General features: G+C 47.1%; 1 protein-coding gene across 4 annotated transcripts in view; it reads left to right on the forward strand.

The window, feature by feature from the left end:
• PXYLP1 (2-phosphoxylose phosphatase 1) overlaps window positions 1-22,335 on the forward strand; it is a 70,542-nt gene that overhangs the window by 22,157 nt on the left and 26,050 nt on the right. Inside the window, exons 3-4 of one of the 4 annotated variants that reach the window (XM_032852365.1) lie at window positions 3,589-3,732; window positions 14,736-14,867. In XM_032852365.1, the coding sequence (XP_032708256.1) occupies window positions 14,789-14,867 (79 nt within the window). In that variant the 5' untranslated portion in view covers window positions 3,589-3,732; window positions 14,736-14,788. Of the gene's footprint in view, window positions 1-3,588; window positions 3,733-14,735; window positions 14,868-16,790; window positions 16,949-22,335 lie in introns of those variants that run through there. The other 3 variants (XM_032852366.1, XM_032852367.1, XM_032852368.1) reach the window with 3 other exon arrangements.

A 22,335-nucleotide genomic window follows, 5' to 3' on the forward strand; every position in this document is an offset into this window, starting at 1 on the left:
TTCAAGATTTACTTCTTTTTTTTTTTTTAAGATTTTATGTATTTATTTGACACAGAAAGAGAGAAAGCTTATAACAAACAAGCAAAGGGGAGCAGCAGAGAGAGGGAGAAGCAGACTGCCCACTGAACAGGGAGCCCGATGTGGGGCTTGATCCCAGGACCCTGGGATCGTGACCTGAGCAGAAGGCAGATGATGAACTGACTGAGCCAACCCCGGGACCCCTCCAGATTTACTCTCTCAGCACCTTTCAAATACACAATAGAATATTGTTAACTATGGTCATTGTGCTATCCATTACATCCCCAGGACGTATTAATCTCATAACCAGAAGTTCATAGCTTTGACCACCTTCACCCATTTCCCCTAGTCCCCACCCCTGCCTCTGACAGCCGCCAAACTCTTCTCTCTTTCTATGAGTTTGGCTTTTTTAGATGCCACATATAAGTGAGATCATACATTATTTGTTTTTCCCTGACTTGTTTCACTTAGCGTAATGCCTTCAAGGGGCATCCGTGTTGTTGCAAGTGATAGGATTTCCTTCTTTTTTTAATGACTGAAAAATATCTCATTAGATATATATTCCACTCTTTCTGTATCTGTTTATCTGTTGATGGACACTTAAGTTGTTTCCGTGCTTTAGCTATTATAAATAATGCTGTCATGAATGTGGGGTACAGATATCTCTTCAAGATACTGCTTTTGTTTCCTCCAGACTATACCCAGAAGTGGGATTACTGGATCATAGAGTAGTTCTATTTTTAATTTTTTTGAGGGAACTCCGTACAGTTTTCCACAGTGGCTGCACCAGTTTGCATTCCCTCCAACAGTACATAAGTGTTCCTCTTCTCTGTATTCTCACCAACACTTGCTATCTCTTGTAATATAGCCATTGTCTTGATGATAGCTGTTCTAATAGATGTGAAGTAATACCTCCTTGTGTTTTTGAATTGTATTTTTTATTTCTCTGGAGATCAGTAATGTTGATCATCTTTATGTACCTGTTGGCCATTTGTACATCTTTGGAAAAATGTTTATGCAGTTCCTCTGCACAATTTTTTCTTAATCAAATTGGGTTTGTTTTTGTTTGTTTGTTTTTGCTGTCGAGTTGTATGAGTTCTTTATATATTTTGGATATTTTATTCTTTTTGATGAAATTGTAAATGGGATTGTTTTCTTTTTTTTTCTTTTTTTTTTTTAAAGATTTTATTTATTTATTTGACAGAGAGAGATCACAAGTAGACAGAGAAGCAGGCAGAGAGAGAGAGAGGGAAGAAGACTCCCTGCTGAGCAGGGAGCCCGATGCGGGACTTGATCCCAGGACCCTGAGATCATGACCTGAGCCGAAGGCAGCGGCTTAACCCACTGAGCCACCCAGGCGTCCCTGGGATTGTTTTCTTAATTTCGCTTTCTGAGAATTTATTATTAGTATATAGGAATGCAACTGATTTTCTTACATAGATTTTGTATCCTGCAATTTTATTCAATTCATTTATTAGGTCTGACAGCTTTTTGGTGGTTAGGTTGTTATCCCTGCAAATACAGGGAGTGTTACTTCTTGCATTCTCATTTGGATATCATTCATTTCATTATCTTACCTAATTGCTGTGGGTAGGGTTTCTAGTACTATATTGAATAAAAGTGAAAGTGGGCATCCTTGTCGTGTTCTGGTCTAAGAGGAAAAGCTCTCAGCTTCTTACCGTTGTGTATGATGAATACCATTGACTTTGAGGCATTATTTAATTACGGCTTTAACCTAAGCTGAATCAAAGTTTTGGAGCTTAGAATAGTGTTATCCCTGCTTTACTAGAAGGGAGTTTGGACTAATAGCAATTCAGATTCCTTCCCAAGCTAAATGTCTGATTGTGTGTGACAGTACTCTTAGCTCTGTTTTTGTAGAGTTTGCAAGTGCAAGTGAGTTTGCACTTTGCAAAATGCAAGTGCAAAGGGACACTGCCCCCCCAAAAAAGTTTTGAGAGCTTAAACCAGAGAATCCTTGGATTTCAGGTACATGGAGCATCGCCAGCAGGTAACTACCCCCCTTGACCATCTCCTTGAGCAGGAGGGTTCATTCTGTACTGACACGGAGGCTGCCAACCTCCCACTGAACCATCCAGAAATTTTCCAAAACATATTTTAAGGGCATGGAGTTCCTGCCCTGGGCGCTGGCAGTGATGGTCCACAGGGGACCTGAAACTCTGTGCCTCATCATGAGCGAGTCATGGGATGAGCTGGCATTGAGCACCGAGTATGGTCAAAGCTTTGTAGGCAAGTGTGCTTCGAGCCTGAAAAAGGCCTCGTTGGGCAAAACACCTTGATCTGTAGCATACATCAGTGCCGCCATTCATGTGTCTATCCAGAACAAAACCCCGTTTCTGTGTAGTATTGTTAACCTGGAAAACACAGCTTTCAGAAAGCGAAGGGGGCTGTGGCAAACTGCACTCTCAGGGGGCCTGATTCACATTGCTGGGATTTGCAGGCCCTCCGAAGCTCTTTTTATTTTTTTTGTCTATAAAATTTGGCTTTTACCATGCAAACCTTTATTGTACATATGTATTTCTCATTTTACAGCCCTGCCCGTTGAAAGTTTTGTGCTTTCCTTGACACCGTAACAAACTTTTAAAGGAAGTTGTTTTTTTTTTTAAGATTTTATTTATTTGATGCATAGAGAGAGAGAGAGAGAGAGCATAGCATGGGGAGCAGCAGGCAGAGGGAGAAGGAGAAACAGGCCCACCAAGCAGGGAGCCCGATGTGGGGCTCAAGCCCAGGACCCTGGAATCATGACCTGAGCTGAAGGCAGATGCTTAATGACTGAGCCACCCAGGTATTCTTCAAATAAAATCTTAAAAAAAAGGAAATGTAGGGACGCCTGGGTGGCTCAGTTGGTTAAGCTGCTGCCTTCGGCTCAGGTCATGATCCCGGCGTCCTGGGATCGAGTCCCACATCAGGCTCCTTGCTCAGCGGGAGCCTGCTTCTCCATCTGCCTCTGCCTACCACTCTGTCTGCCTGTGCTCACTCTGACAAATAAATAAATAAAATCTTAAAAAAAAAAAAAAAAGGAAATGTATCTGGCTTTTTGTTTGTTTTATAAAGATTTTGTTTATTTATTAGAACGAGCAGGGGGAGGGGCAGAGAGAGAGAAGCAGACTCCCCCACTGAGCAGGGAGCCTGATAAGGGGCTCAATCCCAGAACCCTGGGATCATGACCTGAGCCGAAGGCAGAGGCTTAACTGACTGAGCCACCCAGGCACCCCTGTAACAGACTTTTAATTGACACAGTTTGCTTGCAAAATAAATAAATCAGCTATATTTTGGGGCGCCTGCGTGGCTCAGTGAGTTAAAACCTCTGCCTTCGGCTCAGGTCATAATCCCCGGGTCCTGGGATCGAGCCCCGCATCAGGCTCTGTGTTCATCGGGGAGCCTGCTTCTCTTCCGATCTCTGTCTGCCTGCCTCTCTGCCTACTTGTGATCTGTCTATCAAATAAATAAATAAAATCTTAAAAAAAAAAAAAAGAATCAGCTGTATTTTTTTAAGTGGCTTTGTGATGAGTAAATCGTGCCAACTGCATGTTCTCCCTTTTTTTTGTTGAGGTACTTACAGCTGCTCTTGACATTCTAAGTCAGAATAAGCCAATTTCAGATGTCGCTGCCGCTGCAACTTTAAGAAGGAACTAAGTGGTGAAGCTGGATGGAACCCAGGCCTCTCCCACAGTGTTGGAAAGAGACCACTAAGAAGTACGTAAGACTGGAGATCCTGGCTTGACGAATTAGTTATTTCAGTCTTTTCCGGTCCTGAGAAGTGATCAGACCCCTTGACAAGTTTATCCTTTGTAGAGTTTGGGAAAAAACCTCAAAGGAGAGAGTGGCAGGAAAGTAGAGTTCAGAAGTGGGGGGGGGTGAGGTCTTTAATATTTCAGGGATAAAAAGTACTAAATCTGTAGATTATCTGCCTAGATCCTTTCTGGAAAGAAATGGTAGGTAAATAATTCATGTTGCATATTTAAACACATAAAATATGGAACAAACGGTCTTGTTGGTAGGACACATGCCACGTGAGGGTGCCGCTCTGCTGTTTGTCACTGCAAATTATACCTGAGTGTACCAACACTAGTGTTTCTTAAACATAGAATTAGGACTGTATGTGCTTTGACTGCTAAATCTGAAAAGTCCTGGTACTGTCATTATTTTTTAGAATAATCATGTGTGTTGTCAAATCTTCTCCAACTGTGGGTTATTACAGATACCCCCTCACTCCTTGTTTGTAACAGAACTCTGATTCTGTGCAGGCCTCCACCGTCTCCCTTCCTCCATGGACCTCTGTCAGGAAGGAGGTGAGCCCCAGTTGGTTTCACTCCATCGTGGTGGTCCATTCCCGGTGCCGGTGATGAGTTTGCGCACGGGCTCATGACACCGTCCTGCCAGTTAGCCGTTACGGGAGGTCTGCTGGAGGGTTTCTGGGAAGGCCTTCCTTGCTGCCAGTAAGCATGCACAGGATTGTCCCTTTCCCATCTGCAGATTGCCCAAGGTGACGGGATGCCCGAGAGCGTGGCCACTATCTTAAATCCCTAAGGGGAAGTCATCCTAGGGATGGAACAAGGACAGGATGGCAGAGTCCAGAGATGGAAAGGTGCTGGCTTCCTGATGATGCTTCTGGGGCCCTGAATTAACTAACCTTGGAGCCGCCCTTCCTCACACTCTGACTTATCATATGAGAATATGACTGAGTCTCTTTGTGTTCAAGAGGGTTTTCTGTTACCTGCAGCCAAGCCATCTTCACAGATGAATAAATAATTTAAGATAAAATAAAAAATAAAGCTCAAAAAGAACTAAGGTTATCACAACCGTGACTCATCTCTATCGTATCTAAGGTAACATTTTAGAGTATATGAGGAGATTTTTCTGCCTAGTGCAGTTTGTCATGAATTGGCTTATGTTTATTCATCACTGCCTACAGAGGCAGCTGCCATGAAGAGGACTGATATCATCTAGGGCTCATGGCAGGTTCTAGTTAGGATATGGGTTTGACTGCTTTAACAGAAGTGAAATAACAATGATTTTAAAAGGTTGTGAGATTCTTTTTTCTCTCCCAAAACAGTTTGGGCTGGTAGACAGTCAAGGAAATGGGTAGTCTGCCCCATGAGGCCATCCAGGGTTCTTCTCTGATATGCACTAGGATGTTGTCTCCATGGGTGTCAAGAAAGCTGGCTTAGCTCCCCACCAGCGATTTAGAGCATGGGAAACGGCAAAGGAGGAAGGTCAGAATGAGATGGTGCAGACAGCCTCCTTTTGACCCAGAATTGCTTCTGATACTAACAATCACAACTCATTGGCCCAGATTTGATCATATGGCAACAGCTGGTTGCAAGGGACTCTGGAGAATATCCTCTCTAGCTGGGTGGCCGTGTATCCAGCTAAAACCTAGAGGATTCCCTTAGGAAGAAAAAATAGCAAATAGCGGGAGACAGAGATATCTGCCACATAGTGTGTCCTCTGCAGGAGAGAGGCAGCACGGAACAAGGAGAGCAGGCTGGGTGCCTCTCTGATTGTGAAACAAGGATTTGAGTCACAAGAGCCAGTCTCCCGGAGCAGCCTGGAGCCTTTGCCAGTTCTCACCTGCTCTGGCCTCTCTCCTGGTCAACCAAAAGACTTGAATCAGGTGATATTTAAAACCTCTACCAACTCTGACCTTCTCTGGCAGGGTCCCACAGGCATGCTGCTTCTAGAGTGGGGGCAGAGATGAAGGGGAAGCAGGGTCAGTACCTCATATGTGGGTTGTGAATATTAAAACCATGAGAGAAGTCACTGCTGACTCACTTGGCTTTTAGGAGCCAGGTACTGTGCTGGGGTCCCGTACACCTGCTAACCTCACTAACCCTAACCCAACATTTGACGTGGAGCCTGTGGTTGTTCCCATTTCATAGATGGGGAAACTGTGGCTCCATAAGGGTTTAAGAAAGGCTTGAGCCCCAGCCAACTGATCCCTGAGCCCACAAGCTTAACTGCGTGTTGTGGGAAGGGCTAGGACATGACGTGGGATTTGTGGGGTGTGGCCTGATCATAGTGAACTGTGCAAGGAAGGCCAAAGAGCTTTGGGCTTGATGCTAGCCTTTATCCAGGGCCAGTTTGGGGATCGATCTGTAGCATTGGATGGCCCCCCACACCATTACCCCAGAGCCAGGAGATGGCTACTGCCGCTTCTGTCACATCTAGGCAGGACGTTGTCATGGATTACATCACCTTTTCACTACCCCAGGGGAGAAGACAGGCTGTTCTTTAGGAGAGAGTACCCTGGTGAGAAAGGAGCCCTGGGAGGGTCAGCCATGGGGCAATGTACGGAATGTTCAAGGGGAGACACACCACGTACTCTATTGGCATCCTTTAAGCTGTTGCCCCTGTGCAAGGAGCACAGAGGCCTCTGGCCAGCTCCTGTCCTCCCAAAAGAGGCTGGGGCTGGGAAGACACAGAGCCCTTGCTCCAGAAAATGAGGGTCATTTTCAGGAAGTCGGCCTGTCCCTTAAGCTGGCACTGATTGGTGGCAGGGATCCTGGGATGACATCCTCCTGCTCCAACCTGGAAGTCAGTGGCTCTGTGCCCAGAGGGGGCTCCAGGAAGGGAGTAGGCATCAGTGCATGTATTTTCTGGTGTGCTTGGTGATAGGCCTCTTTGGGGTCATCAGGGAGGTTGGCCTGGGCAGGGGGAGTGAGACCCTTGCCCCTGGGTAGCTAGCTTTTCCCCGGGCACAGCAGCCCACTTCTCTACTGTGGCTCCTGACACAAACAGGCCCCCCCCCTTCCCCATTACCCCCCAGCAGTCAATACAGTCTCACTTGGTGCTGTCGCTTTGGTTCATTCTGTTTTCCTAAAATGCAATTATAAATACACCAGCTCCAGTCTGCTCTTCAAGGCTGAGCTCTAGCTGAGCCTCTTCAAGAGAGCTATCCTCCTTCTCTGGGCCTAGGTGGGTCTCCTCCCCATCTTGCTCCTGCTTGTGCCTCGTGGCACTGCTTTCATGTGGTGTAATGGTCCTTTCACTCGTGGTCCCACTGACCAGACTGTGAGCGTCCTTTCTTTATTTTTTTTAACTTTTACTTTCAAACGTTCACGAGAGCAGAGAGGATCATACAAGACATCCTCAAGAATCCATCAACTAGTTGTCAGTTTTGCCAGCAGTTGTCAGCCTTTTGCCACTCTCGATTTATTAATTCCCCTTCCTGCCCCCCCCCCGCTGAATATTTTAAAGCATTTCCTAGATCTTGTGTCATTCTCCCATATATACTTTTGAACATTTCAGCTGTGAGCTTCAAGATGGCGGAACTGCATCCTGAATCCTGTGTTCTGTGCCCACTCAGATGCCCGACACATACTGATCTTAAGAAAAGAAATAATGTTTGTTTGTTTGTTTTTAATTTTATTTATTTATTTGACAGAGATCACAAGTAGGCAGAGAGGCAGGCAGAGAGAGAGAGAGGAGGAAGCAGGCTCCCTGCTGAGCAGAAAACCGGATGCGGGGCTCGATCCCAGGACCCTGAGATCATGACCTGACCCGAAGGCAGAGGCTTTAATCCACTGAGCCACCCAGGCGCCCCAGAAATAATGTTGCATGAATCGACTGACTGACTAGGGGTGTGAATTGGTTTCCGCCTTTAGAACTGAGCATGCGTCCTAGCTGGAATTTGAGTAACTGGAATGTGTGTAACTGCTAGGAACCCACAGCCTCCTTAGTGTCTGCCCTGCTGCCTGGGAGTTTCTAGGAGGTTCTGAAATCTGTCCATCAGTCCTCAGACTTTTAAGGTTGGTTTATTTTGAGACAAGCATCTTTGATTTTGCAATTAAACTCTACGTTGAGGTGACATGGGATAGAGAGGACTGTTATGATGTAGCTTTTACCTTTGCTTGGTTCATATTTAGTTCACAATTATAGCCTTGGGTTTTTTTTAAAAATTAGAACAACATATTTACTTAGGCCAAGGTGATTAAGACCCAAAAAATCAAAGTATAGAATACATCTAAAGTGTTTTCTTTAATAACATCTTTCTATTCCTGGTAATGGCATTTTAACTACACAAGTAAGAGATAATTAAATACATATTTTTCTTCCAAGCAGTTGTGGTCACGTTTAGAACCCTAAATTCTGTACACTTTGAAGGAAACCCTGAGACTAGAGTCATTAGACATGGCATTTCCCACTCTTACGAGGTAAAAATCAGGCCAGGCCTTGGGCTTTTGGAAATCTCTGGGGGTAGAATGTCGTTTGTAAAAATGCCTTTAACATGTTCCCTTTTCCTCTTAATTCAGAAATGGTACTTACCATAATGGGAAGAACCTATCAACTAGTCCTTTATCAAAATTGTATTCTAAAATATTTCCTTTCACCACTGTATTTCCTTTCATCTACTGTAAAGTTAAAGTTGGCTGGGTTTTCTATTTGTTTTATTTTTTACTGTTTCATCAGGAATTCGGAGTAATAATTCTATTTCTGGATTTAAGATATTTTTACTGTGTGGGTTTAGCTCTGGGACTAAGGCTTTGCCCAGTAGACATCTGATGACTACCAGTTCAGCCTGGAACATAAAACAGTTGTTTCTACAGTTGTATTTATAGGAGTTGGATTGGGTTGTGATGCCATATTGTGTCTAGAGCGCCTTTTCTTTGGAAGGTGGTGGGCCTTGAGAGATGTCAGAGGACAAGGAGATGTGAGTGCCATGCTGAAGTAGGTCATAGTCCCAGCCTCTCATCCAGCGACTGTCGCGGTGACTTCCCACACACATTATTTTCTGGGCTGTGAGGGAGCAGGCTCTGGGGCTTCTGCTGTGGACCCAGAGACCTTGGGTCTCTGGCTGTCACTTGGCATGACTTGGACAAGTGTGATAGAGTGTCTGGAGGAGCGTGCGCACAGAGCCCCCATGGAAGGAAGTTGCGGGAAGATCCCTGGAGGGAACCCACAACTACATGACTTCTTGAGTGCTGCACGAGAATGGACTCTGTGGAGAATAGGCCAGAGCTTGGGCCACAGAGACAGAGCCCATTGGCTGGTAATCCTTGTCTTCTTAGGATGGGGCCCGACAGAAGCTGACACAGATGTTCCAGGCTGGAAAAACCTGTCGCGGTGGCTGGGGCCACCACAGATGAGTCAGCCAAGGGAAGACTTGCCATGCCGGGGGAGGCAGGAACGTGGCTGCAAACGTGGCTTCCTGCCCCAACGGCTGGGGCTGGCGAGTAGAGACATGGCCAGTGGCCAGGATTTGGAAGAAGAACCACAGCGTGGGGAAGAAGCAGTAGCCTGGGGGAAAGGGCAAGTCTTTGTGTTTAGATGATGGTGCAGGGATCTGTATGATTCCTCCAGAGCTGGGCAAGCACAGGAAGCATGCCTGCTGCCTCTGTGGTGCTCTCCGCTGCCTTCCTGCTCTCTCATACGCTGATTCCCACTCTCGTTTAAAGATCGAGACCCTGGGCTCAGACAAATGAAGTTAGTTAGTTGTCAGAGGGGCACACAGAAACTAAGCAGCAGAGAAGGGAGCTGGCCCAGATCTGTCGGCCTCTGGAGCTGCCTCTTTGTCACCGTGTCAGGGCTCCTCTCCATCTCTCGCAGTGAGGAGGTGTGTCTGCTGAAGACATCTTTTCTCTGACCCGTGTACCCCACGTCCCACTGTGGGACCTACTCTTGGGCGCTCACACACACCCATTGGTATCCTAGCTCCAGCTGCAAACACAAATGTCTTCAAATCCATGTGTATTTTAAATACCATGTTTACCTAGCCATTAAGAAAAAAAATTTAAGAACAAAGCATGACCTCCTTTCCAAGTTTTCTAGGAAAATAGGCTCCAGAAGAAAGCGTGTGTGTGTGTTTCCTGGGGCCTGAGGTCACCACCCACTCCAGGCTGTGAGCACAGCTCCAGGGCTGTGATCACACCAGGTCCGTCCCTAGCACAAGTGGAAATGAGACTCTGACCACATCCCTGCCATTTGGTGTTTGGTGGTACCAAAGCAGGGCCAGAAAGTGGAGGGTGCAGAAATCCTGAGAGTATTAAGGGGAAAAGGTTGGGTGTTCCCAGACTGAAGCCCATGTCAGATGAAAAACTACAGACGTGTAGAGATGTCAGTAGCCCAAAAACTAGAAGCAGTCAGGCAGGTACACGGTCCCCGCCATCTGGTTAACCCAACACATCCCCAGTATTTTAAATCTGGAGCTAAATATAGCTCCTTTCCAAAAAAGCACTCAGCTTATTAAGGAACGTAGAAAAGTAGAGCTTTGCCTGTGCTTTCTGCAGAGGGTGGTATGGAGCTCCAGACCCTGACTTAGGAATTCCTAGTAAAGATGTAAGCCACTTCTACTTTGTTATATCAGTTAGCTTTCATTTTGTAGCAAGCTCCTAAACTTATTGGCTTTACACAGCAACCATTACACTTGCTTGTGATCTGTGGTTTGGCCATGCAGTTCTTTTAAGTCTGGGCTGACTTTCCTGGTCCCCATCTGCTGGTGGCATGGCCGGGCTGGAACGGTCTGGGATGGCCTTGCTCACACGTGTGGTGATGGGCAGACTGGCTAACGAGAGCCTCAGCAGGGACTGCTTGCTTTGGCTCCGTGTGGTCTCCCATCCTTCGCCAGCTAGCTTGGGTGTCTTCCCATGGTGGTCTCAGTGTTCCAGAAGCAGCAGAGGAGGACAGGCCCCAATGCATAAGTATTTTTCAAGCCTCTGCTCAGCTACTGTTGTCCCCATAAGACAAAGTCAATACCTTGTCCAAATTTAGAGTCCATGTGGGAGGAAACTACATAGGCTCTGGATACAGAAAGACTATAGATCTGCCGTGCTATAAGCCTGAAGTCTAACTCAGTAAGTAGTAGTTGTTTCCACCCCCACAGAAGACGACCCTGAACAGTCTTGTGGTTCATCCTTGTGTAAAAAGGCAGTGTCAGCTAAAACCATAGGCAGAGAACATGGTCGTCGTTCTGGTGGCCTCACCTGCCAGTAAGTGTGGTGGAAAATCCCCCAAGAGGCCGGAGGCAGGAAGCAGTTGAAGAGCCAGACGAAAAGAAAGATCCTCACCTCCCAAACCCAAACACAGAGCAACCAAGTGGCAGGTCTGGTCTCTGACATACTGAAGCAAAAGACACCGCTGGGCTTAGAAGTCAGAGGTGGGTGACTTCCCAGAGGCAGCAAGATTGTTTCCCACGCCCTGAGGGGGACAGAGGCTGAAGACAGCAGTTGAACTGGAGAGGGAGAGGTGAGCAATAACATGTGAATCTGCAGTATTTGCCTACCTGGTGAAACCTACAAACAGGTGAAGAAACTCTTCCTGTCTCCCAGGAGGAAGGAAGAAGTGGCAAAGAGAATTGAGAGAAGATGAGGGAATAATGCTAGTAACAACCCTTGTCTTTTGAATGTCTGTCATATGCTGGAGATGGTACGTAGACTTTTAGTCCTCACAGTATCCTGTGGTGACTAGCTCCAATTTACAGATGAGGAAACTGAGTCTCAGAGAGGTTAAGGAACTGGACCTATGTCACTGAGCTCAATGTTCTGGCCCAGGCCTGTCTGCTTCCATAGGGCTGCTTCTGTCTTTTCCCCACCATGTTGCTGATGTGGTCCGCAAGAAAGCATCTTCAGGTAGCAAGGACTGCAGAGCCCTCCTAAGAGGAGAGTTCTCAAAGACCCAAAAAGCCATCTCCCAGGCAGGAACACTAGAAAATGTTCATGATAAAGGAAAAGATGGCAGCCTCAGATGGTGGCAGGGTGACAGAAAGGTGAGGAAGGCATAAAGAAAAAAAACAGCACTTTTTTTCATCTGGAGTACAGAGATACCCCAAAGGAGGGTCACCTGGGTGGCTCAGTTGGTTAAGCATCTGCCTTCAGCTGAGGGCATGATCCCAGGGTTCTGGGATCGAGCCCCGTGCCAGGTTCTTTGCTCAGCAGGGAGCCTACTTCTCCACTGAACCCCCTCCCCATTCTGTGATCCAGTCTCTACCCACACACCCCACTCAGTAAGGAGGTCATTGATAAAGTAGAATAAATTCAATCAAGAATGACCTAGGTAGGGGCGCCTGGGTGGCTCAGTGGTTTAAGCCTCTGCCTTCGGCTCAGGTCATGATCCTGGGGTCCTGGGATCGAGCCCCTCATCGGGCTCTCTGCTCAGTAGGGAGCCTGCTTTCCCTTCTCTCTCTGCCTGCCTCTCTGCCTACTTGTGATCTCTGTCAAATAAATAAATAAAATCTTAAAAAAAAAAAAAAAGAAAAAGAAAAAAGAAAGCTGCCAAGGGGAGGTATGGGGGTAGCTGAGCATTGTTACTCTGCCCAAGTTGTGTATGTTTTGAAAGCATCGTGGCCAGTGTTCACAAGTGAATAATGTTGTGTTCCATGCTTATCCCCTGTGGAGCTGAGCCAGGCAGTAGAGGCTGTCTAGGGTGGAGGACAGAAACTGTGACTCTGGGAGGCTGGGTGGCTTAGTTGGTTAAGCATCTGCCTTCGGCTTAGTTCATGATCCCAGGGTCCTGGGATGGAGCCCCTTGTCAGGCTCCCTGCTCAGTGGGTCCTGCTTCTGCCTCTCCTCCAAGGTCCTGTTCTTTCTCTCTCTCTCTCTCTCAAATAAATGAATAAAATCTGAAAGAAACAGAAAGAAGGAAAAGAAAGGAAAGTAACTGTGACCTGGATTTTACTTAGGTTGTTTGGTCCCTAGGGGGAGGTTTACTGTTGAGCCATCAGATGAGCATTACCAAGGACACCCCCAAGGTCAAGGTGGCCCAGAGTCACCCAGGTTTAGCATTTTGTATCTGGGATCGGGTTTATCAGCATCAAGGGTTCACCTTCATTGTCAGCACAGAAGGGTTGACCTACAGTGCCACTGTGTGGTGGACCCATGTTCTGTCTCAAACTGTGACCTCAGCCGCCTCGGGTGCTCAGTGTAGAAGCCATTGTCCTTCACCAAGCAGAGTCTGCTGATCTGCTTTCAGATATGTGTGTGTCTTTTCAAACACTTCCAACTGGAGCTTATGAGGAATTGGAATTTTGGAAACAAAATATTTGTTTGGGATCCCAAATACATGAAGTCCTGGGTGGGATATAGGACTAGCCAGGGTGGTATGCTGTCTTGGCCAGGATGCTAGAGAGCTTGCCAGGCTATCAAGTGCCCTCCCCAGGGCAAGGAGGGTGTCCACAGGAAGAGTCACAGGCCATCTTGGGACAGTAGGCTCTGGTCCCTGCTTAGGGGTGGTGACTGAAAGGACAGAAGGAGTGAGTATTTGAAGGTGTGAATTTGGGATCTGTTTGTCGACAGAGACGCTGGTGGCCGGTGTACAGGTGCCATTGTGAGGTACAAATGCACTTTTGTTAGTCTTTCAGCAAATGTTCTCTATCTGTAGACAGTCTGACAAATCCCTTTAAAGGAATGCTTCTCAAACTCCCTTTCAGGGTCCTTCTGGGGTTAAGGGCTGGGAAACAAGGGACTCTAAGGCTCCGGGTCCTGCTTCATTCCGTATAGATAGGTTTAAAAAAAAAAAAAAAAAAAAAAAGATGATATAAGATAGAATTCTCATACCATCCAGTTCACCCAAAGTGCACAATTCAAAATCTCTTAAAGATTTATTTATTTACTTACTTATTTAAGAGAGTGCATGTACACACACAGGGTGGGAAGGGGCAGAGGGAAAGGAGAGAGAATCCCAAGCGGACTCCACGCTGAGCTCAGAACCTGCAGTGGGACTCGATCTCACGACGCTGAGATCATGACCTGAGGTGAAATCAAGGGCCAGGCACTTACCCCACGGAGCCACCCAGGTGCCTCTGGTATACAGCCTCTGGTATATGTATTCACAAAGTTGGGCAGCTCTAACGTCACCATGTGAGCAAATGAGCTTTTGTCTGATTGTCTGTTGGGGCTCTGAAGGTGATTATATTTGAAGGAGGAAAAGATGCCACTACTAAAATCAGGTCTGAAATTATTGTTGTCCTCATACTGTCCTCATACTGTCAAAAGGTTGGACCTTTTCTAAGGAGAGAGTGGTCTTCAAGTTCTAGTTCAAGCCCCAGAGAGAACCGGGAGAGAAACTTGGCTGATAGGTTACACCATCGAGCAGCCATTCAGTTTTCTCACAGAAGGGCCTTGTTCAGCATTTCTGAAATCCTGCGCAGCTCTAACATGGTGAAAGGAAATGAGAATGGTGAGAGGAAGACCAGTGGACACAGCAGAAATAGGGTCACCAGTCCAGATGGGAGAAGGTCTTCAGTTAGCAGATGGGGCCACTGAGTGTAGAGACAGATCCCCTGGCATACTCCAGCCATCCCTAAAGGCATGACTGTGGGACACGTGGCAGGGATTGGCATTCAGGTGAATGATGAACGTTTTTAAAAGACCAGAATTGTATCGGCAAAATATTCACCAGAAAACGCTGAAGGTGAGGAATTTGCTTGTCAGAATGGGCTGAGCCCGAGCTGGTCTGGAAAGACTTCCCTGTCTGGCACTGGATGAAGCTCCTTACATTTTTCTTTGGAAAGGTCCTGCTAGGGAGTGTCTCTTTCTGTGTGGATGTCAGATAAACAAAGCATTCAGGAACCGGTCTCCTCTTCTTAAGTTGAAGGGAGCATTCTCATTTGGGCTTGTCTGGGGGCAATGCCATAACCCACGATTGTTCTGCGACCAGGATTCACGCTCCCCTGCTGGAAGACCGGGCTAATTGGATTCTTTTCAGTTGACAAACTCAGTTTTCCACCTCGGAACACATGTTTCTTGCCTCTGTTTTGTTCACAGGACGTGTTCCTGTTCGGAGGTGAAACCATGAAGAGAAAATAGAGCAAATAATAATGCTTTTCCGCAGTCGCTTCTTGCTGCTGCTGGCCCTGGCTGCCGTGCTGGCCTTCGTGAGCCTCAGCCTGCAGTTCTGTGAGTGTCGCCTGGCGCCGCTGGGACAGGGGGTTGAGGCGGGGGAGCCTTCCTCCTGAGAGAGAGGGCCCTTGTGGGGAGGAAACAAGCAGGCCCCAAAGCCTTTGTTTTTCAAATGAACAAGGCAGTTTTAAAACAACTGAGTGTTTTTATTATTGGTACTGAGAGTGGACGGTTGTGCATACAGATCCTAAAACCGCTGAGCTTTGTGCTGAGTGTCTTTTTCGGCCATAAGGAACGAGAGTGCTCACCAGGCCTCCTGAAACGTTTCTGGCTTCCGCAGAGATTCCTGACTGGCCTGGTTATTCCCAGATTCTTGGATTCCCCAGGGGGAGACACCAAGCGGCCCAGCAGGGGCTGGGGTGTTCAGCCTGCTGGTTCGTTCTTTGAGGGTTGGTGTCTGTTTTCTGTTCAGTGAGCTATGGGGCTGCGGTCATTGGGAGGGTAGGGGGACTAGGTACCAAACTGTGTTTCCTGGGCAGTGAGGACCATGCACAGGGTTTCTTGTCTGGTGAGACAAGGGCAGGCCGATGAAGCCAGTCCACAGATCTCACCGACCAGCACTTTGTCCTCCACTTGGCACCTGTGTTCAGGTTCGGTCCCCGAGCTTCATGCCCCACTGCTCCCCCAAGAGTGGCCATCCTCAAACAGATCTGGCCCCGGCAGCTCCTTGGTTGTGACCTTACAGGGGTGGCCCATGGTGTCCGGGGGAGGCTCTCTGTCCTCCAGTGGTCCCGTCTCACTCTAAATTGCTTGGCGTTCTTTACACATTTACCCTCTTCTCTGTGCCCAGATCCCCCCAGCCCCTCTGCCTAGAACGCCATCCTCCTCATGTCCCTCCCATCCTTTCCTCCATGTGCGTCACTCAGTCTTCTCCTCCTCTAGGAGCCTTCCAGAACTCCCCCCACCTACCCTTCAGCCAGATCTGATGCTTCTTTGTTGTGCTTCCAGAATGCCCTAAACCCATTCCCCTCCTCACACTAACCATGTAGTATTCTAATGTTCAGTTCTCATGTCTCTTCCTCCCATCACACTGTTCTCTGAGACCAGGGACCATGTTCTGTTTCCCTCCCTGTCCCGGGAACTGCACTGCCTACCACACAGTAGGGGTTTCATGACCGTTTATTAAATGAATGAATGAATCTCCACCTGTTGTGAAAAGCAGGCTGACCCAAATTCCCTCTCCTTCTGGTGCTGTATACCCGAAGTCGAGAGTATCTGTATGACACTGGGAACTTTGGCTTTGCTGTCACCTGCCTTCCCTCCATTTTACCACCACACCCTGATGGATGGGAGGTACGCGGTTGGCACCCGTCACTGCATAGAACAGCTCTGTGAGGAGGTGGCACTTCTGTCGCAGTTTGAGTGATGGAAAGAAGGGCAGGTGGCTCAGCAAGTGGGAGGTTCTGTGAGCGCTGAGGAATGTGGGAAAGACTTGGCTTCTGGAATAAGTGGTTTGAAGAGAGGAGGCTTTGAGCACGTTTCCCCTGGTACACCTCCAGTTTGTGACATACTCCATGCACACGTCTGGTACCCATGAAAGGCTGTTTCTAATACGAAAGACAATTAAAAATACTCATTTTATCCCTCCAGAATAGGAAACTAGGTCAAGAGTAGGTGGGCATAGGAAATTTAAAGATACTCCAGATGGTTAATGAACCATAAAATACGAATCCTTTCCAAAAAGTGTGTTAGGACTTTCTGTAGTTTAATAGCTCATAACTTTTCATTAAAAATTTTCCATCCTTTGGCTGGGGAGGTCGGAGGTTACAGTCAACCTTGGTTTTTTCTTCTGTGAAGCTGACAGGATCTGAGACGTGAATGTGGGTTACTTGTGTTTGCTGCGTTTCTCTTGAATGAGGTGGTTTCCACGTCACTGAATTGGCCAGTGTGTTTTGCTTATATAACTCCTCTGAAAGTACCTTCTGTTTTAGGAGAGCCAATTTTCAGCCATACTTTTTTTTAAGGAAAATTTTGCAGGGTAAATTAGCCTACCCGGGTTGGAGCTCTTTATTCTTGGATACGTTGGAGTTCGGAAAGCTATTAAGATATGGATGTCCTTACTGCTCTTCTACTTCTAGGTAAACTATAACTTTGGAACTTACCCATTTCTGTAGATGTGGAGTTTAATTGCTTTATTTAGTTAATTGCATTGTGGCTTGCTGGTTATTACAGTGTAAGGCACTGCACTAATTGTTAATACAAAAGTATACGTTTAACTAACATTTGTGTTTTCATTCTTATCCTAAAATATATGGACTTTTTTTTCATCATTTCTTTTGACTAATTTTTGAATAAATACCAGATTAGCACATGTAATTACTTTAGGTAATATATGTGAGGCAATCCAATATAACTTGGTTTTTCTCAGGCTTTAAGTAAACCAGTATAGTTCTATTTGCTTTCCGCAACGATCATGTATTTTATTTTGTCTTGTTGGCTTTTTCTGATGTTTTGAATATGAGAAAGTTAAGACCCGGCTTACAATTTAAAAACCAGGTTGTAATTTAAAGAAGCATTTCTTCTTGGTACAGAAAGTGGGTCTGTGAACCCATATATATTCATTAAGTGCATATGTGTGTTGGGCATTTTTCTACAGTGTCAGGGTGGAGGTGGAGGGAAAGGATATAAAAAAGGTTAAGATACAGTTCATAGTTTCTCAAAATATGTTTATTTTAAGTGGTACTAATGACTTGCTCTAGGCTAACAGCCTTTAATGAAAATCATTCATTTTGTATTTTTAAGTCCTGGATATTTTTGAGTTTGGAAATAGGGAAACGCTGAAATTCCTGGTGTTCAAATTGTAGAAGGGAACAAGTAAGACATGGCTATCTTTAGTTATTCTAGTTAAAATGTGTATGTGTGTAAAAATTACTTCTCAGATTAAGGGACTGCTTTAGGGCAACAGGACAAAGACCACCAGTATGTCAAGACTGGATTAGTTGTTGTGCTGCTTTTTCTGTTTTTTGTAATTGCCCATGTTCCTCCTTCAACCCAGCCTTTCCTTAATGCGTATTTTGTGCTCCTTTCACCATGTTCCAACCGGCATTCCCAAAATGGCAGCGCTCAGGAGCGCACAGGCTCTGGAATGACAGCCTTGGGTGTGAATGCTGCTCTGCCACTTGCCAGCTGTGTACCCTGGGGCAAGTCAGACCTCTGTGTTTCTTCTTCTAGAAAGTGGAACGAGCTGTGGCTGCTCCAGCGTTGATGTGAGAACAGGAACCTTGTGGGAAAGCCCTTGGCTTGTGGAAATATAGTCCGTGTAAACCTATTAAGCAACAGCACAGATGCCCTCACCGGCTACTGTCCTAAGAAACCAGGGCTCTTGGGGTCCCAAAGGCTGCCGAGGCTTGTGTTCCTTCAGCCACTTGTCAGGGAGGAGGTTTCTGAAATATATCATACTTTTATTTGTTTCTGATCAGAGTTCATTGGCCATGAAAGTGGTCAGTCTATACTGTGCACGTGGCTCTGTATCTGGGGGTGATCTTCCTGGGCAGGGCCCCAGTTGACCAGAGCAGCTTCTAAGGAAAATACCAAAGATGGACGGGGGTTCAAATCCCCAGGCGGAAGAGGGAAGGTTACCCTCCAGCAGTGAAAACCAGGGTTGTCTTCAGGATCTGAAGAGGCCTTTCTGCAGGGGTCAGACTTGTTCTCTGTGGCCCAGGTGACTGTGGGGACACAGTCCAGTGAAGCATAAGGTGGAGCATCCTAAAAGTCAGTGTTGTGCAGAGGTGGAAAGCATGGCATGCAAACTCGGGAGCGTTGCTCTGTGAAGGGGAGAATTTTAGGCAGGTCATCGGGCCTGATTCCATTTAAAGTCTCTTCAAAGTCTGAGGTTTTAGGAATTTTATCTTTTCTTGTTGACCCAGTGCCATGAGTATGTACAGCTTTGTCCTTCAGTAAATGTTTCCCGAGTTTCCACCATAGGTTAGGTCTTGGGCTGGGAGTTCAACCCCTCAAAGACTACAGGAGCTGTCTGTCTTACTGGAGGAAAATCATGAGCGACCCTTGGAATACAGTGTGTGATGTGCTAGGACAGGTAAGAGAGGATAGCATGTAAGGTGGGGGTGGGGGGGGTGGAGAACATGGCTCTAAGGAAAACCCAGACTGCCTGGATTGAATCCTTGTCCTGCCACTTAGCAGCTAGGTGACCTCACCCATGTTAGTTACCCTCTCCCTGCCTCAGTTTACTCATCTGTAGAATGGGGATAACGATAGTCCCTATTTCACAGGGTTAGTAAAGGATTTGGTGAGCTCCTATTTCAAGACACCCAGAACAATGTCTGGCATGTAGTGATCTCTGTAGGAGTGTTAGTTAACTAAAATGATTTAGGGATCCTTTACAGCAGGGTGATATGGGAGGAAAGAGGACAAGAAGCTAATCTAGTCTGAGAATTCACGGAAGACTCCCCAGCAGAGGTAACATCTGAGATTTGTCCTTGAGGGGTGAGTAGGAGTTGGCCGTGAAGGAAAATTGGAGAGGCATTCCTGCAGAATGACATGGGTGTGCAGAGACAGAGTGAAAGAGAGTAGGACCCTGGTAGTCACCTGCGTGTAGCTATTAAGGTGGACAAATGCTGGGGCCACCTCCATCTCTACATTATATCCTAAAGGCTATGGGGAGCCCCTGGAAGCAAGGAACACACCAGAAGACTGATGGCTTGGAAGGACCATAGACCAGGACAATGTCTGCCATGTGTGGTCTCCTGAGCACCTTGAGGAGAGTGGCTCTGGAAACTTGTAAAGAATGCCTGCTCCACAACCAAAAAAGAGCTCATTTTGTGCCCCTCCCTACAGAACCAGAATCTTGGCAGGCGTGGGGACCCAGAAATCTGCACTTTTGACATGCTCCCTGGGCGAGTCTGATAAGCGCAAATCCTGGGCACTCCCTGTTCAGAGGCTGATGGCAGGGTGAAGCTGGGTGGCAACTCAGGCAGGTTTCCCTCCATAAAAGGCTGAGGGGGCACCTTGAAGGTATTGGCCCTGGAAGAAGGATCTGTGCAGCCAAAGTGGCAGGGGATGCTGTGGGACTCTGAGCCAGCTGGGTGGTAGAGTGGGCCAGGGTGAAAAGAGGAGGGGAAGACCTCATCATGACACACAGGAGTCTGGCGTGGGTAGTTCAGCAGATGCCTCATTCACATAAACGTCCCCTCCCCACCGGGGTAAAATATACCAAAGGCTAAAGGAAATGCCCAGAACATGGCCTGGGAGGTAACCGTGTGGGGTTGATGGCTCCCTGGGTCTGGATAAGGCCCCAGCACGTGGACAAGCCAGGTGTGGAGCAGGACAAGGGGTTGGAGGTGCCGATGAGGTATCTGAGGGCTGTCTCAGTACCATGTCATGCTGGAAAGTGGTTTCAGGATCTGAGCCCAAGAGAGACCCTGCTGGAGGACTTTGTGTTCACTCTTCCTGAAGCCATGACCTGGGGAGACCAGGTCTCCCAGCAGCATGTGGAAGCCACTCCAGACCAACGGTTTGATTTGGCCCAACCAGTGTTTTCACATTTTTGTATTTATTTCCCAGTGTTTTGGAACTTAGGCATTTTCATGTAAACTTCAAGCCCCTCTTGAAAAAAAAAAAAAAAAAAAACCAGACTGACCAGCATGCCAAGACCCATGGTCCCTTCAGGGACAGTGCCTGGAGCCAGCAGCTGGGTTCTGGCTGCCCCTGTTGAGGGGAGTGCAAGCTCTTCCTTTCTCCGTGGTCTCTGCTTGCTGAACCCTGTCACCTTGGGAGTTTGTACCCCTGGTACAGGTCGGAGGAAGAAGAGGACAAGGGAAGGATGAGATCTTGGCAGACCGGGGGAGGGAGGCCATGAAGGAGACAGAATGCAGCAGAGAGGTGGGGCCCCAAAGGCGAGGGAAACAGGTAGGCACCCGAGGAGCCTCGGCTTAATCAGCTTTCTGTATGTGTGTCTGTGAGTGTGTTCAGTAGGCACCCCAGCCAACCCAGCCTGTGTGAGTTGTGTTTATGTGGTGTGAGTGGTGGTGTTGTGTATGTAGTGTGTGTATGTGGTGTGAGTGCCGTGTGTGTTCAGTAGGTAACCAATCTGGGCCAAATTAGTGTGTGAAAGGTAGTATGGGTGTGGTGTGTGTGTATGTTCGATAGGCACCCCAGCTGAACCAACTTAGTGTGTGTGAGTTGTACGTATGTGATATGTGAGTGGTGGGTGTGTTTAGTGTATATGAGTGGCAGTGTGTGGTATGTGATATGTGTGGTGCATGTGAATGGCGTATGTGAGTGGTGTGTATGTGGTACGTGTGAGTGGTGTATGAGTGGTGTGTGTGTGTCTTTAGTAGTTTCCCTGGTATCTCCCTTCCCACAGAGCCAGCATTTTCCTGCAGCCCCCACAGCACCCCCCCCCACTTTATATGCTGCTTTGGATCCCTTGTGCTTTGAGAAGGAGCATAACCAAGCTTTGGTAGAACAGTGTGTAAATTAGAAGACAATTGCCTCTGAGAAGGAGAGTGAGGAGCCCCTGAAAGATGCCTGGGTGTTGTCACATTCGCTGTGGTCATTCAGACCTTGGCTTCAGCCTGCTCTCCGTAGTTGGCTGTTGGCATTCACGGCTCCCACTCTCTGCAAGCGCCCTAACTCCATGGTAGATGGCGCCAGGGATTTTGCTGAGGCACAAATTTGGATACTAACAGCCGGGAGTGAGGTCCTGGCTGCTGGGCAGGCCTGGCCCTGGCAGCCAGCCAGGGTGCTTTGTCACTCCTGCTCTTTATTCTGTGTCTGTTTTATGGAGAAAAGCAGGTACCCCAGGGGTATGTGTGAACTGGGGATTCACGAAGATTTTAATGTTTTCATGGCAAAGGTTTGGGGATGCAACTCTTAGAATGCCAAAGGTCTTGAGTACTGTATACTCTATTATTTGTTTTTTTAAAAAACGTTTATTTATTTATTTTAGAGAGAGAAATAGTGCACAAGCAGGGAGAGGGGCAGAGGGAGAGAGAAACTCAAGCAGACTCCCTGCTGAACACAGAGCCAAACACAGTGAAGTGGGGCTCTATCTCAGGACCCCGAGATCATGACCTGAGCTGAAACCAAGAGTCGGATGCCCAACTGACTGAGCTACCCAGGCATCCCTGTGTACTCTATTTTAAAAGCCATGGTAAGATTCCTCTTGGGATTTTATTTTGGTGAATTGGAGTCAGAAAGAATGAGGAATTAGGGCACCTGGATGGCTCAGTCCTTAAGCGGCTGCCTTCAGCCCAGGTCATGATCCCAGGGTTCTAGGACTGAGTCCTGCATCGGGCTCCGGGCTCAGCAGGGAGCCTGCTTGTCCCTCTCCCACTCCCCCTGCTTGTGTTCCCTCTCTGGCTATCTCTTTCTATCAAATAAATAAATAAAATCTTCTTTAAAAATGAGGAATTAAATATGATGGCTTGCATTTTTTTAATTTTTTAAAGATTTTTATTTATTTATTTGACAGAGAGAGATCACAAGTAGGCAGAGAGGCAGGCAG

This window comes from Lontra canadensis, unplaced genomic scaffold (assembly GCF_010015895.1).
Source record: "Lontra canadensis isolate GAN:19392208 unplaced genomic scaffold, GSC_riverotter_1.0 scaffold6, whole genome shotgun sequence".
NCBI classification, from domain to species: Eukaryota; Metazoa; Chordata; class Mammalia; order Carnivora; family Mustelidae; genus Lontra; species Lontra canadensis.